The sequence below is a fragment of the Idiotropiscis lumnitzeri genome, chromosome 3, assembly GCF_059441095.1.
Source record: "Idiotropiscis lumnitzeri isolate Australia: NSW breed Sydney's pygmy pipehorse chromosome 3, RoL_Ilum_1.0, whole genome shotgun sequence".
Classification (NCBI taxonomy): Eukaryota; Metazoa; Chordata; class Actinopteri; order Syngnathiformes; family Syngnathidae; genus Idiotropiscis; species Idiotropiscis lumnitzeri.
The window spans coordinates 19520618-19538276 of record NC_142393.1 but is presented as its reverse complement, the minus strand read 5'-3'; the positions used below and the strand labels follow the sequence as shown (position 1 = coordinate 19538276).

Sequence of the window (17659 nt, the reverse complement as noted above, 5' to 3'; positions counted from 1 at the left end):
GATTAAATGATTTGCCAATAGATGACAGAAGGTACATAAATAACTTATGCACCCAGTTTTTGCGAAGTTTTTATAAAGTGGTGTTGCATGGATTTTTTGTGTTAAACAATGAACTCTACAACAATTGCATGCATGTTCTGTAAATGCCCGAGGAAACACTCTGCATGAGATTCAGTAATGTTTTGGGGGTTTTTTTCTTTTGGTTTTTGTTATTAATTCATCATTTTAACTGTTGTGATTAAGAAATGTTTACTCCATGTTTAGCACTTGGTTTGTAGCAATGGTTTTAAAGTGCTCTTTAATTAAAATTGAGTTGAGAGTTTTTTGTGGATAACACATAATGAATATTTACAGTATCAGCGTTTTTTAAAATAATTTGGGGGGTTTATATTTATTTTATTTCCCGAATGAAATATCCCTATTAGTGTGAATGTGTTTACCTTGAAATGGAGAGAGGTCCACATCAGCCCAATTGTAGCTGGTGGCGATGCGGCAACTTTCCTTCAGCCAATCCAGGTTTGGGTACCAATCTGAAGTCATGCCTGGGAGAAAAGCGAAGGTAAAAAAAAATAAAGTGTTTTACATGGTGAAAATATCATTACAATGGACCACCGCATACTGGCGATTCAGCACATGCATATTTGCAGAAAAAATGAATAAATATTTTGAGGTTTTTTTTTTTAAACAATTTTTTTTTTAAAGCTGTCCATGTGATTAAAAACATGTTATGCTAATTATATCTGTAAATTGTTAATCCATGTGAATAAGAGTGTGAACAATTGGAAATCCCAGAAGTGGACTCGTGACTAGTCAAGGACGTACCCTGCCTTTTGTTAACTGGGATAGACTCCAGCTTTCATGCGACCCAAATGAAGACAGACTGAAGATGGATTGACGGATGTTCTCAGCAGACTTGCTCTAACATCAGTTCCAGAGTGAACCACAAGGAGGCGCAGCTCCACACAGAAATATTCCAATCATAGCTCTATGTCTTTGTGCAAAATAAAGAGGTGAAGCTGCTTCCCACCACCACAAACAAAACAATAGATGCTCAGGCCTCACAGCAAAGACGAGCGGATAGCTCATATTCAGTCTCAGCTTGGAGAAGAGAATCACAAACTGAGATTTAAATGTAACGTGTGAATTGCTGCCAATGGCTGTCATAAAGCTTTATTGAGAACACTCGGACATGCACAGAACGAAGGCATGCAAAAGAACAGGAACAATATGAGAAAGAAACATGATGATGAAAGCCTCAGTTGAACGCATCCTGGTTATATGAACCTCTGTGAGACCTGACAGAGGGAGGAGGGCAATCTAAAAGCAATACACGTGCAAAATGACACAGAGATAACAACCACACTGTGGCATTGGAATAAGGGGACAATTTCTGCTTGGTATTTGGTATTGAATGGCATTGATATTTATTAAATATGAAAAATAATAATGTGCAATGGCAGGAAGTGTTACTTTTACAAGAATCAGTATAAACATAAGGAGAGAAAAAAAAATCCCCTCAGAGTGATCCAGTTTATTTTTACTTGCACTCTGAAACTGACTTCCTAAACAATAGTGGAAAACAAGTCAGGTTGAAGGACATTTGACTCTGTGCGTGTTATTCACTCAAAACAGACTTGATTGTATCCGTTACAATGTATACTTTTGCGGCACTGTTTTTCTCATGAGCAGAATATTCTCACACAGAACCGACTGCATGAGAACTAGAGTGAGGAGATAAATTTTATTCAAAGGGGCAGCATGAAACGGCACGGGGGAAGAAAAGTAGAGAGTGCGGATAATTCCGCAGCATCCATAAATGCTAAGGCACAGCAACTGCACAAAGCTATTATTATCATGTCTGTTTATTTTTGTACTTTGCAGCTGGCGACCCTCAAATGCAACCATGAAGCAGTGTTGACTAACAGACAGACCTTGTCCGTCTCACCTGTCGTGGGGCAGCTCTGTCCACTGTGACTCTGATGGGAGAGAGATGGGTGCTGGCCATGACTGGACAGATGATGCTGAGGGTGGTGGGCGTGGTGATGATGGTGGTTGACACTCCCCGTGCCGCCGCTGACGCCATTCCCCGAGCCAGGGGAGTGCTGATAAGAGCAAGCTGTCCGAGTCGAATGGGTCGAGTCCCCGGGCATAACCATCAAAGCTGTCACGAAACACGAAAAAAAAAAACACGAGACAACATAACCAGGATGACATCACAAGCAAACACCTTGTTTCTATTAAGACGCTCACTCAGGGCAGCATGGCAGTGATGTTTAAAGACAACTTAGAGGGATATTCAGTTCAAATTCAATTTAATCAAGAGTGAAAATGACATCTTAAATGCCCACAATGGGGGAAGTGCAAAGGCTGTTCATGTTTTTCGACTGCACAATTGCGTCTCAACCAATTCTTCAAAATGTTTCTGTGGGAAAGGTACAAAACAACATTGCACTGTATGCATCAGCTGGAAGAAGACAACAATGGACGAGAATGAGCGTCTCCGGTATTATCAGCGCAGTAAGGAGAAGAATTTTGTTCAATTTGCTTTGGATCCAAATTGGCTGGCAAATTGGTGCGCTCCTCTGGGCCATTAAAGATTATTTGTGAGACTGACTCCCCCCCGCCCCCTCAACCCACCCGTTCATTACTCAGTGAATACTGAAAAAAATGTGAACACAAATAAGAGATAAGTCACAGTCACACACTGTAAAAAATGTCATCTCATTTAATCCACGACTGCTTATAAGTGTCCAATACTACCTAAGGAGGTGTTCTGGAAGTTTTCTTGCAAGCACATATGTTCCAAATTATTCAGTGGTTTTTTTTTTGTTTTTCACCAACAATGATCCATTAGCTAATACAATATTTTTTTTATTGAACAAAAGATTTTCTTTTCCCAAATTACTCAAAATAGATGGTTGTCAATAGTTATTGGCAACCGTTTTCAAAACAAAAAAACAAATGCGTACTAAAGAAAATAAATGTTATTTTGACCCAAAAATATTTACCAACCAAAGTTATGTAAACACATAGGAGCCCCCTTCATATCCCGTTACCAACTCTTCTCATCCATTGAACTTCAAAATCCATGGATAGTTCCTATGGATGGTGTGTTGTCTTGCATGCAATTTATTTATTTATTTTTTTTAAACCATGGCAGCAAATGGGCTGGAGGTATAAACTCCACATTCAGGCCTCCTAAAGGGACCAACCACCACACTTGCCAATATTCCAGGCAAAAACATCACCCTGTCTCCTCTTAACTGACATCCTGAAGTAGCTTCCCTTGAATTGGCCAGTCCTGGGAAACAAATAATCCAAATTGTCTAAGATTGATGTCAGTGAACGACAATAAACAAAAATTCAAACGCAAAATTAAGTGGAACAAAGCATTACATCAATTTACTTTTCAGATTTGAAGAAAATGTATATGCATGTATAGAGTGTCAGAAGTTGTTTTCAGATGTAATATAAGATGGCATAAATTTGAACGCTAAAATAAAATGCACAAACATACAGTGATGGATTCCAATATAACTGCTCACAACTAAAAGTGGGAATGAGAGTATATTTCAGGCGCTGCTTTTCCGTGAAGACACATTTGATGATGTTTTGTGTGCTAAGGCCCCAAAGATGATCAAAACATCTTTGCAAACATGACTCACTTGGCACATGTCCTGTACATCACCTTGTCGACTGATGTTCTCACCCAGCAGAGAGCTGACGGCGGTTGTCTTGAACTACGCGGCTCAGACCTCGTCAAAGATCACTGAAGTGAAACAAAAGGACGGCGGCTCTTTTTTGTGACCGTCAGTTCATGAGTGTGACGAGTCCTCGAGTGGGAACGCTCACCGCTGCCAACAGAGAGTCGTTTCGCTTTACCTGCCTATAAAAGTGGTTTTCTTTTATTCAGTCTTTTATCCCCTTTACTCTCTGCCAACTCGCTTGTCGCTTCAATGTCCTTTCATCCATTCTCTTATTTTACTACCAAACGCTTCGTGGGGTGTATTTGGACTGCTTCGTTTTGTCTTCATCTTACGGCTATCAAGATCAAATGAATTCCTTTTTTAATTTAAAAGCGGTCTTCTATGATCAATTGGATATATACCACAGTCGCAGCTTTCTGCAAACCATTTTGTCCACATTTTCCTTAAAACCATATTTGAAATTTCAAGCTGGACCAAACATTTTATCTCCTTGCATTTTGATGCCATTGAGGTGTCAAGACTACGCATCAGATGTGTGGAGATACGTCAAGGTAAACACGGGTGACACCACTTTTAGCCGACTGCAAATTATGTGCTGCTCGCTCCGCATTGTTCGGCTCCAGCCGAGTCAGACACATTCCTATCACAAAGCCACAGTGAGGCATATCAAATAAAGCAAAGTTAGCAATGCTCAAATAAAGTATGACTTCAGTTGTCTGATTTTATAATGTGTGGTATTCTCAAGAAGAAGTCGTGCAATTTTTTCTAAATGTAATTTTATAACTCGCGGTATTCTGAAGAAGCAGTCGAATATTTATTTCTTTTAATAACATAGTGCCCCTTAAGCCCCCTGCGCACAAGCAATGTAGCTGAACTCTTGCACAGTGTGGGGGTTCGGCAATTATTTTCATAAGTGGTTGATGGTCTGCCTCTGGTTTTGCAGCGATTAAAAATACGAATCATTTTTGCACAGTGTCACAACATTGCAGATCAAAGTACACTTGAACTTTATCGCACGCAAAAATACATTTCAGAGTTTTAAGCTTCCGAGACCTAGCCGGGTGCCACGCTAAAAGCAAGCCTTGTACAGTAAATACAGTATGCACACAGTATATTGTGTTGCAATTTATTATTTCAAATATATCTGTGGATGAAATAGTAAAGCTTGAAGTAGAGTCGGCTATAACAACTAACCAGGTCGAAACTGCCGCTAACAACACAAAGGACTGAATTTTCACAAGAGCATTTTATAATTTTTTTTTTTAAATAGATATTACAGACAAAGTAAAAAAAAAAGTCACGATGCTATTGACAAATGTATGTAATACTTGTATAAATTTAAAATCTAAAAACGGGTTGGTGCTGACCCAAACACCAGAGAAAGGTTAACAGATCCACTGTGTCTCAAATACAATGCAAATTCACACCTGGGGAATCCACTGTCTTGATTACATATATTATTAGAGGTGCTCTATCAAGATCATCAACATCATCAGTGTATCTTCTCTGCATGTGCATCTCAGACCACAAATAGAAGAAAACCTCGTCATAAATCCAGCAAGGCGCATCACTCTCTCACAATAAGATGATTCACGCCTCTGGAGGAAATGTAGAGAGCGAGAGGGGAGGTTGATCAGAGCGTGGTGGGATTCAGGGAAGGCCCAAGTGGGGGGGAGGCCGAGTGACCTGAAAGCTTCAGGAAGCAATTAGCGAGATGCTTCACAAACTTTAGAAGCAATCTAATTAGCTTCTATCAAAGCTGCAGATGTGTTTGTCTTTTTTTTTTCGCCTTCCGATGAATTCTTCGCTCTTAATTGCCTTTGCTCGTTTGACTGAGCGGGCCGTAAAATGCAGATATGCGGAACAGCAGATTGTTTGTTTATTAAAATACAATAGAGGCAGGGATACTGTGTGCTGGGAGGTTAATGCAGCAAGGCTTCCCGTGCTGTGAAAGCAATATTAAAGTTGCACATCAATTTCAAGAGCTTAAGCTTGACAGTTAATTATGTGCAGGAAGTCTGACATGCAGCGTTTTTTTTTTTGCCCCTGTGAACCAGCGGAAGCGCAGACGTCCGACAGGCAAACACGAGCCGATAAAGTGGAGTCCGCCAACAAGACGAGCACTGACACCCACCTTGCTGCGAGAACGACTGCTCGAAGACGCACTTGTACAGGCTCCGGAAGGAAGCGCTCAGGTCCTCGAAGTCCGAAAAGCACAGGTGCTTATCCCGTGTCTCTGGCACGGGCAGAGCATACTGGGGTTGAGGCGGAGGAGGGGGAGGTCGCGTGGGCTGAGTGGGCTGCTGAAGACTCAAAGACTGGGACGAAGGCTCAGAGTGACTACTAACCTGTGGGAGATTGCGGAACAATCACGTGCAACTGTTAGTTAACAGGTGGATAGATTTTTATAAAATTACATAGCAAACCACCACTAATGGGATGTCGACCCTAGCCCTGCCATAAATAGCAAAAATGGGGGTAATTGAGCCCCTCTTAAAAATTTTTAGAACTGCTTATATTACTAGTTTGTATGGTAATGACGCAGAATTTGATCCCTAAAAAGTTTCATATAATTTCAAATTAATTTTGCAACCAATAAAAATTAATAGATTTCAGATGAATGATTGGTTGAAGAGGTGAGTTTACCTTCTGCGTAATTTGCATGTTATTTACAGTCGGCTAGTATGCTAGCTAGTACAACCGATGAGCCTCATGTGAAAGTAAATGGTCAATGGTTTGTTTTGAACTACAGAATACAGATGTTTATGAGACATGGGGCGTGATCGTGGAGATGCTCGGTACATGGTGTTGATAGTTGTGCATTATTCTTTGCAAAATGCAAAAACAGTCGGTCTTAAGTGTTTGGACACCATCTAATGGCATCTATAAGAAATGACAAACCCCTTTCAGGGAATAATACAATACAACTTTATATATATATCGTACTTCAGCAGTCAATTATTCATGGATTTATGCCATTCACGGCAGGGTATGGGCTCTATCCCCAGTGAAGAGCTGAATTTCGTTTGTCACTTAAAAAAACTGAATAAAAAAAAAATAATAATAATTTCTTCTCCATATGAATGCAGAGTATCATTCTGTTGACTTAGTCCCCTCATTCCATCTGTCATCTTCCTCAACATCCACCCTCCCACAAAAGCACTTTGCTTTTATCCCTTTTCAATTTGAAACCCACTTAGCATGATGCATCCTATTCGCATTCCACCTCTCGCCAATAATCGTGGACTTTCCATCAAGTACATTGTTGTCTGCAAGCTCTCTGCCATCCGTAATCACAGTCAGGCAGGAGGGGAATCACCTACAACAGGTAATTAGGCCCAACTAACCCCTGAGCCCGTCCGGCCAGACCACAGATGAGGTGTGAAATGACGGCGTTCAAAGGCAACAGGGTGGAGGGGTAGTGGAAAATAAAAGATGGCCTTGTGAAATGAGAGGTTAATAAGATAGATGAGATTGCGCTGACCTTTGCTCATGCGGAATGTCAGTGGGGATAAAAGGTGAATGACTGATACAAGGCAAATGCAACAAATATCCTTCTCTAGAGCTGCGATTACTTTGGGATAAAAGTGTTTTTAGACTTGAAGTTCATATTTTATTTACTTTGAAGGGACAGACACCACAAATATACTGCTACATCCTGCCAGCACAGCATTATGGGATAGAAAAATGGTGGCGGCACTCACTGACCAAGCATCCGCATTTGCATGCTTGAACTGAATCAACAGAAAATGCACAGAAAAGCGATTTGTGCAGGAAGACATGTAAAAGAATCGTTAAACAAAGAGGTCATGTCTTACCGGTGTATAGCTGTGCATGCTGCCGCCACTGCTCACAGTTGAGTTCATGTTGTTCAGGGTGATGGATGTTATGCTCTGTTCAGAAAGACTGTTGCTCAGGCTGCCAGGACTCTCACAGTCGTCTGCTTCCGGGCTGTAAAGTGCCACCTGCATGCACATGCGCACATACACAGGTTGCTTAATATTATTTTACAATGTAGGCTTTTACTCAGACCTGTGGCATAAAAACGGTGCCAATAATATCACACGAGTGACTCGCTGGCAACTCCTGATGGCACTGAAAAGAAAAAAATTGGCGTGATATTTACTTAAAAAAACCTATGAAAGCAGGTGTGGGCAAACTACGGCCCAGGGGCCACATGCGGCCCGTTAAATGTCTTAATCCGGCCCGCCGAACTTGAAAAAAATTAAATGAATAAACTTGTTGATATTTTCTAAATACTGTGGTTTTTCAAAAACAAACATTGTTTTAATGTTATTGTTCACTTTCATTTAAAATTAAATGGGTTTTTTTTCTCTGATGAGGTGAGGTTACCAAAACACTCCATACTTCTGCTCCTGGTCCGGCCCCCCTGTCAAATTTTTGAACCCATTGTGGCCCGCCAATCAAAAAGTTTGCCCACACCTGTACTAAAGTGTTTTTACTCAGAAATTTTAATAAGTACATTACAGAGTTTCTTTAAATTTCACTTGCATAGTATTAGTTTATTTATTTATTCATTTAAATCACTCAAGGGTTGAGGAACAAAACCGTAAACCTCCGGTTGGTAGACAGCCATATAACCACCGAAGCTGCTCCTACTGTGAGTTAGTAAATTGCTGGTGTCAGGCAGAATACTCAAACCTCCATAAACGACAGCCAAGCATTTGGGTCTCCTTTTGGAGACACCAGCGATTTACTAACTACTCGGTAACTTATAACTATTGTTTACTACTACAAAATTTACTCAAAAATTCTACTTTTTTTTGAGAGAAAAGCCAAAAGCTTCGATTTGTTCTTCTTATCATTATTCTTCAGTTCGCAAGTCATAACACTGACTCCCACCAATGTTCCCTCTAATTTACCATGCGCCTGAGCATTCACACAAACTCCCTGAGCATTCCTTAGACCACAGTGAGCAACATCAGAGATGCACACGGAGGCCAAACCAGTATCGTACTTGCCCAAAACCTAAGCTCATAAGTTACATGATGTAGGTATGTTACAAAGAAAATTAAAACCACACTTTTCAATCTCGTTAAATGAAGATAATATGATAACACAAAAATTAAATACAGCTCAGGTTTTAATTATTTATTAATTGATTTTTTAATCCGCTGCATACATTTGTTGTGCACTTGATGGGTGAAAGCATTGCTCATGCATGCAACGGAGAGGGAAAACTGGCTCCCAGTCTGTTACCGAATAGACTTTAAATTTCTGCTACTGATCGGAAAAATTACAATATGGATTAAGTCCTGAATACACTGAAGAAATGTTCATGGAAAATAAACACAGTATGGCTCTGAGTTCTGCCGACTCGGGTCAATTAGTGGAGCCAAGAGCTGAAAGCAAACAAGGCGAAGCAGCATTTTCGGTTATGTTGCACACGAATGGAATAAGCTGCCAACAGAGGTGGAGTCAGACCAAAGTGTCAATGTTTTTAGATCATGTTTAAAAATGATGCATTTTTTTACCATCCAATTGATTGAGATCTTTTAAAGCATTTTTAAATTCAATTAAAAAGGAGCATTCTATGTTTCATTTTAATAAGCTCGTTTTATTCCTATACTTAGATTCCAAATGTCTTTAGGTTATCTTATTTTTATTTTAAATGTACTTTTAATCATGAAAAGTTGATACAGAGAATACGTCTAACCACAGTTAAACGCTACAGTTACCACTTCTGTTTTATCTGGTGTCGACTGATTGGAAAGCTTTTAAAAGCAATGCCCCAGGATTGTGTTAAATCCCAAATCTTGTTTAGTTGCGTTGTCAGAGCTGCGAAACAGCGTCAGTGGTGCCTTCCGGCTACATTTAATTGTTCAGACAAATGAGAGACAAAGCCTCTGAGTGAGACAACAAGTACATCAAAGTCTGTTGCAGCGCGCCACTCAGTCAAGTATTTTGAAGTATGGGCTCGTCGCAGCGAACATGTACAGTCTTGCGATTTATGAGGGCATTTTGAGATTTGCATATGAACAGAATGCCATCCACCCATCCACTGTGTAGTTTGCTCTTGATTTTCAAGGTTACGGGAGGAGCTGGAGTCTATACAGCTGCCTGGTCCGAGCACGGGTACAGCCAAAATAGTGCTGAGGCATTGACTGATATTTATTTGCCGCCACAGTGTTAAGAGATTGTCTGTTGACGTGCTTAAATGCAAATGCTAACTGATGAATGTGTGATGCATTCGTGGCCACCTGTCTGTCAGGATGTGGGCGGGGACCAGTGACACGCGCAGCATCCTTCCAATCACTGGATCACTGTCGCGGCAAAGTGCGTCAGCGTCTATGGCGAGCTGTCCTTGAAGATCATTGTGAATTGGCAGCTGCGTGACAGACTGAACTATGCGAGGGAAGCAATAATCTCTTAATGCTCACATCCTTGTCTGGTGCTCGCCTTGTGCTTATTTTTGTCAGTTTTCATCACAGACTTGGCCATGTATCAACTAAATTGGAGTGAGTTCATTCAGTAAGGCCGTTCGATTCAATCGAGTGCAACCATTTGGATTCTGGAGCAACTCTACTCAAATGAATAAGATAAGATAAGATAAGATGTGCATGGCTCCTTTTAGCCTAGCAGTAGCAAGCATTGGCCACCTGTTGACAGTGAACAGCAGCGTGGTGGACACCAGTAGAGGTTCGACAGACTCGCGAGGCTCCTTGTAGGGCTGAGAGAACAAGGCGGTAACTTTCTGAGGATGATGCAGAGAGCAGTCAAGATCGCTTTTGGCAGTGTTTTTAATACAACTATTTACAGTAAATAAGACTTTACTAATGTGATAGTGTAGGTTCCAAATTCGGGTAGCGTCGCCATCGTTGCAGCTCGCCGCATATTGTGCAGAGCGGGCTTTATCCGTGGTCTGTTTTTTTACTCATTTTGCTAGTTGTGGGTTTAATATCAGCGTAACGACAGAGACAATTAGCATCTTAACATGCGTCAAGAGTCCAATTTCACGCAGAGAAGCCGGTCACCAAAATTACATATTTTTCATCCCCGAATAATAAATAAATCAGAGTTTTTCAGTGGGGCCCACGGCGGTCCAATCCAGTGCCCCATGGACTGGTGGTTGCGGACCACTGATGTATAAAACCAAAATGAAATATTCATTAATTAAAACTGCAATTTAACAATATCGCCACCAGGTAGAGCACCGACAATTAGATCAAAAGATAAAATATGTCCTGTGTGAAACATTGATGCGGTTTACAACCATGACTTTCAAACTATTCTGTCAAGCTCGCATGACATATTCCGGCTTGATCAAGAAAAAATCGTTTTGTAACATAAAAGACACTCTAAACATTTAAGAAAATTCAGGGGTTTTCCCTAAGAGTTGTGAAATTATGTGTTTCCTAAGTGAAAAAGGTTGGAAAGTGTGAGTCAAGACCTGTGTGAATGAAGATAGAAAATGTCAAAACCCTCACAAAAGGTCCAAACATACCAGGCGTTGTGAAAGCTGCTGCTGCTTCTACGGCACAAATTCTGATGATCGAGGTCAGGTGTGTGTGTGTGTGTGTGTGTGTGTGTGTGCGCATATTTTTCAGTGTCCTGTGACCCTCACATACGCACGCACTCACAGCTTCACCCAGGTCAGTTTCTCTGACACTGTGCGCTTTGTTACATTTCGTGGAAGGTAAAAGTGAAAATCTATTACACAGACTGGTTTTAAAATTTTCACACATCTCAAAAACACTTCTTAAACACATCGTGACCAAGACATGAGTAAACAGAAAAAAATGTAAAACTGTAAAGCATAAAGAATACATAATAATAGAATAAAAGACGCAAATGTTTGAATCACAGTTTAAACTTTAAAATAAGCCTCCCATGCACTGAAATTATATTAAAATATATTTTTTCACATTAATTAGAAAGAAATAGCACAAAGAAATGCAGGATTTTAAAGTCAACAGCAAAATTGGGGAGTTCACTATCAGAATAAGCGCCATTTCTGAGGGTGAAGAGTACAGCGTGTCAGGCATTCCTTTTATTGTATCTTATTTATTATTGAAAATGTAAGACTCATTTTCCTAGAACGTGACTTCTATAAAGAAGGTTAGGATCAACAATCGAAACTATGCTTGAGTAACGGGATCGATCCGAGTGAAGTGAAAAAGTTAGACTTCCCAAACTGACTATGAAACCCTGACGATTAATCACATATCGGGAGACCGTAAATTATTTAGTGAACACTCTAAGTGCATACAAATTATAAGACATGAAAGCTTACAAATTACTTGAGTCCGACAACTATGTGTGTGGGTGGGTGAAAGACGGAAAACATCTCTCATTCAATGATCGAATTGTCATCATTGTTACGGTAAGTCTTCTATGAAGTGAAAAAACTAATACAGACTCGGTTGAAATAAAAAAATCAAAACATGCCATTCATTGCCTGACTTGTACATAATGTAAGTAATATATATATATATATGATTGGCTGATAAATAAACAAATGGTAGAATAATATGGAATTTCATGCCCTCTGATGGGCCCTTTGGCATTAAGCTACTGGCTCCACTGTTCTCTCGTTGACCCGCAAGCATTTATTTGGTCCACAACATTGATGCCAGGTGGATCAGCGAGGTCCTGTGACATCACCATAATGCTGTCTATATAGAGCGCGACTCAAATTGTAAGGCTCATCTGTTTGAAAAAGTAAGATAAATGTTGATGACTATTTGCAAATTAAAATAATTCAAAAGGTACATACATGCATCCCATCCGTCCTACCTTGTTTGTCACCGCATTGATGGCCAGAGTTGGAGATGCTCCACCTGACATGATGCAGTCCATTCGCAGAGACTCCGACTCCAAGCTATAAGGAGTTGACGCCTGCAATGAGAAAAGGAAAAAAAATTTTTTTTTCTCATACGACTATTATATGAATGAATGTATTGATTTGTACAAGTTTACTGTCCTACTCATTTAAAGTAAAGTCAAAATGTTTAGTCCTTTAAAGAGAGAGAGAGAGACAGCGCGAGAAGGAGAGAGAGGGAAAGAGAGAGAGACCATTTAAATTGACCGAATGTACTCTCCTACCTCACTACGTATTTTTAATGGGCAAATAGCGGTTTACTTTGTAAATTATGCTACAATCTAAATCAAGTTGGATGGCAGAAAGCGAATGCCTGTCATCCTCACCAACACAATAGAGAGGCATATCAATATTATTACGCGGTCAGCTTACTTTCACCTGCGCAACATCAATTGACTCCGCCCCTCCTTCACCGCTGCATCCTATCCACTATTTTACTCCTCGGCCGCCTCTATCCTTCTCCACAGCCTTGAACTACTGGAACTCTCTCCTATTCGACCTCGTTCGCAAGTCCTCCAATAAGCTTCAGCTGTTCCAGAGCTCCCTGCCCATCTGAGAACCATGGGGCGCAAGACTTTTAGCCGCACTTCTCCCCCTATCGTGAACTCTTTGCCAGCAGACCTTAGCAACTCAGCCTTTCAAATCTAAACTCAAAACACCCTGATTTAAGATGGCCACTAACTTTAACTGCGCTGCATTATTTTATGCGTGTTATTTGTATTTCTTTCCTTTAACTCATTCATTGCCATTGACGGATAATGACGTCAAAAAGTACATTCACTTTACTAGGTCAGATAGTGAATGAGTTAAATTCACCCCAGCAGGGCTCGAGGTCAACATGGCGGAAGCATAAACTGATTTGGTGCAGAAGATCGACACGCGCAAAGTATGTTGATAAATGCGAATGATGAAAGTTGGCCGCAGCGAGGAGGGCACATTCACCTCCGATCATGCGTCCGGCTGTGACAACATTTCTTGCCCTTGTGCATGCGCAAGTCCCCGTGGCATTATGGGAGAAAATACAATGGTTTTAGGATTTAGCCTACATTTCATCAATACTGTACATTCGAACATGTTTGAAAATATGTTTGAACATGTACGCAAGTAACAAAGACTCACCCTGCGCCCACAAACACACAAAGGGTACACTGCTACTGCACAAACAGGAGAACGGAAATTTTATTGGAAAGGTGTGGCCACTTGTGACCACTTAAATTTTTTAAACTTAAATATATCATAAAATAATACATAATACATTAACAAAATGTTCAGTCATCTGTGACTATCATGACTCACAAACTCTCTCGAAAATTGGACAAAAGTACTTTGACGCCACCCAAGTCTTTTCAGTTTCAAATGTAAGTCTGCTTTATGCTAACTTTAAGTGGATATTCCTCTCCTCTAATCAAGTATGTCTTCTCATACCACGGGCATTCATTTCGAATAAGCGCCACAAAAAGCTAAACACAGGCAGAGTTAATCCTTTGATACTGCCTGGAATGAGGTTTTGTGAGTTGCGCTGGCAGCATGTGCGTTATGAGGACCAATTGTATGTAGACATTTGGGGACCCAAGGCAAACCCAGTCATGGGGCCCTCCGCCGCCACGGACTACAAACATGTTTATTATTAATGTTTAGCATTAACCAAAAACATTTTACTGAATAAATTTGAATTTGAGAACAGGATCCACCCCTTTTCCTAAGCTAGACAACGTCCTTTGGCCTTTTTGAGGATTATGAACTAATAATAGAATTATCTCAACTCTTTGACTGTAATTCATGAAGAACTTTAAAGGGACCGCTGAATGGGCTGAACACTGGCGTGTAATAGGTGTGTAATATAACAATAATATGTAATATATCTGGATGTAAGAATTATGTCATCAGCACTAACATTCACCCCCCTACTGAAAAACCCAGGAGAGATTTAAAGTGTTCATTTTGACTACATCTCAATGACGGCCATTATTTATGGGTGGGGACTGCTTTATTCACGCATCTGCCTGACTATGTCACTGAAGGAAGGAGGAAAACATTGTCACATTGTTTGGTAGCTTGCTTTGTCACATTCTGCTGTCTGAAAACGTTGACCAATAATCAACAAAATTCATACGCACAGATCTACTACGCCCACTTCACCCTGTGAAAATATAAAAGTCATCGGCGCAATGTTTTGGATTTTATCAAAATTAAATATGAGGTCTTATTAGGAAAAGCATTTAACACCGCCACAAAATTGGTTGTAATGAAGAAGATTAGGGTTGTGCTTCAACATTTTGGAGGCAATTGGAAATTTAGCCACGTAAAAGTTTCAGACTGCCGCTTCTTGGCTTCCTGTTGGGGCACCGGTTAGCGTTTGGCCACTAATACAGCTGAGGTTAGCGAATGAAATGGGATCTTATTGGCCAGAGATGGAGCTCCAGGCTGCAGACAGCAGTCAGCTACACAGCAGTCATGCAGCCGAAATTAGTGGGATTGAATGCTGGCTTCTCCCCGGCAACAGATGGAGCCCCATGATAGCAATGAGCTTCATCCCGGAAGCAAACTGGGTCGTAAGCCGTGCGTTCGCTTAGAGTACGTCAATGTCAGATAGGCAGCTGCGTCTATCCGCACGACAACCCCGGGAGGTTGGCTAGGCAATATTTAATAGATTGACTTTAACAAATCCAGCATGCCCGTGCGTGACCCTCGTGCAGAGTTCCAGCCAGGAGCCGAACCTACAGCCGAGTGTGGCCGCTTAAGGGGCGTCATTTTGGGATACGTCGTGACAGGCACATATTCTAGAGGTGGACATGCAAAAAAAGTAAGTCAAGCTAACCCTTTAGATTGAAATTTGATATAGAATGACCTACGAACATTTCAGCTCATAAAAGGCCTCTCAGAACGCATTGTGCAGATATGCATCTTATTTTCTCATTCTCTCATAGGAGAGCCATGGAGAGGCTAATCGTCAAGATATTTTCAAATGTTGAAGTGGTTAAAAGTAGAGATGTCCACATAAATTTTGGTGCTGATGGATTGCCAGTTTTGAACATTAAGAGTGATGTATGTACAATGACTGATTGGACAAACCGTGGCAAGTTCCTTCGCCGACTCTCACCATGACATGAGGAGAGGGAAGGGCGTGCATATTGCTAGTTATTTACTGCTCTCTCCAAAATAAATTGATGAAATTGAACTTGCAAGATAATATAATTTTCCAAGCTTGGTGTTTTATCAAGTGTGATGACAACTTCTTAGATGAGAATGTACCAAAAGCAAAGCAGTTGGTTATTGATTTTAAAAATAATTGTGCACATCCAAAAAAAACAACCAGAGACATGGTGATCCAGTCCAAACTGTGGAAACCTAAAAATACTGAAGAAGAACATCTGACTCTCATCAGAAGTTTGACAAAAACAAACCGTAAAAACAAAGATTATAGTTCCTGATACAGAAACCCAAGTCTTCAACACCGATATCCCACAGAGGGGCGCATGTTTGCGAACACTGGCGAAAGTAGCATATGTTGAGTTCTCATCATGGTTCGTTCAAGGTCACGAACGTTCTCCAGACATTCGCAAACAGTTTAATTGTTTCTCTTGTTGCAAGTTTGCGACCTTGAACGAACCTTGACAAGAATCAGCCTTTGCAATGTTCACATAAACTCACAAATGTTTGTCCGTCAGTGGGATACGAGCGTTATCGTTTCTAAAACTTGTAATCAAATTGGCAAAACTCAATTTTACTAAATCAGAAAATTGTTTTCTTCTTGGGATATTTTCCACCAAATGTTGGGCCAATTTTGGGGTGTTGGAACTTGAAGGTACAACTTAATATTGTCTACTATGCGGCAGTGTATTTATACATGAGTCCGGACCTTGAATTGAGTTTCTTAAGTTTACTCATACATAAAAGCATAGTTCAAATATGATCTGTGTTAATTAGAAATATGCAGGGGAGGGTGAGAGTAAAAACGAGGGAGCAAATAAAATGTGACATTGCTTATGAGAAATGTCTGAATGTTGCAAATTTATGATTACGTCGGGTGCCTCCTGAATCACCAAGAGTGCCTGCGGCCGCAACTGTGTGAACTATTTGAGGCGCACTTAATTTAAATTGCCGGACACTTACGCGACCCACAAAGTGGACACATCACACGCGCTAAGATGCATCAAGGCATCCTCATGCATTATTCAAGCGTGGGGAATGTATTCAGGACTTCATTGCTTTTTGTCCTCAGAGAGCTGCGGGAAGGGTTAACAGAATTTGAGCGAGCCAAAGATCAATGAGGGGCAAATTTGACGAAAAAAAAAAAAAAAAAAGATGGATTATATTTTTTCCAGCCTGACTCCTTTTAGGGTTCAAGGCTGCTTTCTGTGCTGCCTTCCCAAACTGCTTACAGTAAGAGGATTGGTTGGTAACAATGCAATCTTTAATTTATGATAAACTCCCAAAGAAACAGGATGCTGTCTCCCTGGTGGAGCCAGTTACAAAGCAGACGGCGACGGGATGCGGAGGGGAGTGGAAGAAGGGAAGAGAGATAATTGAGTGGTGGCAGACAGGCCCAGAGAGAAGCAAATAAAGAGAGTGATTAAGCTGAGAGATGCAGGTAGGCTGCCTGTCTACACATTTAGACAATGCATGCATGCAGCCGCTGTTTAGCCCTGCATCCTGATGACTTAAAACCAAGAAACAGCCAGACATATTTAGCAGACCTTTTTTTTCTCCCCCCCTTTCCTGATAACGCTTCGCACTTAAAACCCTCCTGCCTCGCCTCAGCCCATGTGACAGCCCGCGGTGTGTCTGCCAGCGGTGTAAGCGAGGCGTAAGAAAAGGGGTCGAAGGGCCCATCCATATAAGACGAGATGACAAGCCTCAGAATTAATTAATGTTTGTAATTTAAAAAAAAAAATAAATCCCCGGTGAAGAAAAATATGTCTAACGGCAGCCTGAGGCCTTGTGTGGTAATTAACTGGAACATAAGACTGGAATACTCTCCCTCAGCTCCCTCATCTACTTGTTATCTAGTTCCCCTTGCAGCGTGACTTTTTCCTCTCCGTCTCATCATCTAATTCCTCTCTGGATGCTCTCCTTTCGCCCCTTCCCGTCATTTCTCTTGCCTCCTCTG

At 40.9% G+C, this 17659-nt stretch overlaps 1 protein-coding gene across 1 annotated transcript in view; it reads right to left on the bottom strand.

Moving 5' to 3' along the window:
- Nucleotides 1–17659, bottom strand: part of LOC148340253 (forkhead box protein J3-like) — a 60907-nt gene that overhangs the window by 6512 nt on the left and 36736 nt on the right. The window contains exons 5-9 of the mRNA XM_088291357.1: nucleotides 12465–12566; nucleotides 7526–7672; nucleotides 5842–6055; nucleotides 1946–2161; nucleotides 441–542 (exon numbers count right to left, since the gene is read on the bottom strand). Coding sequence (XP_088147483.1) covers nucleotides 441–542; nucleotides 1946–2161; nucleotides 5842–6055; nucleotides 7526–7672; nucleotides 12465–12566 — 781 coding nt within the window. The remainder of the gene's footprint in view (nucleotides 1–440; nucleotides 543–1945; nucleotides 2162–5841; nucleotides 6056–7525; nucleotides 7673–12464; nucleotides 12567–17659) is intronic.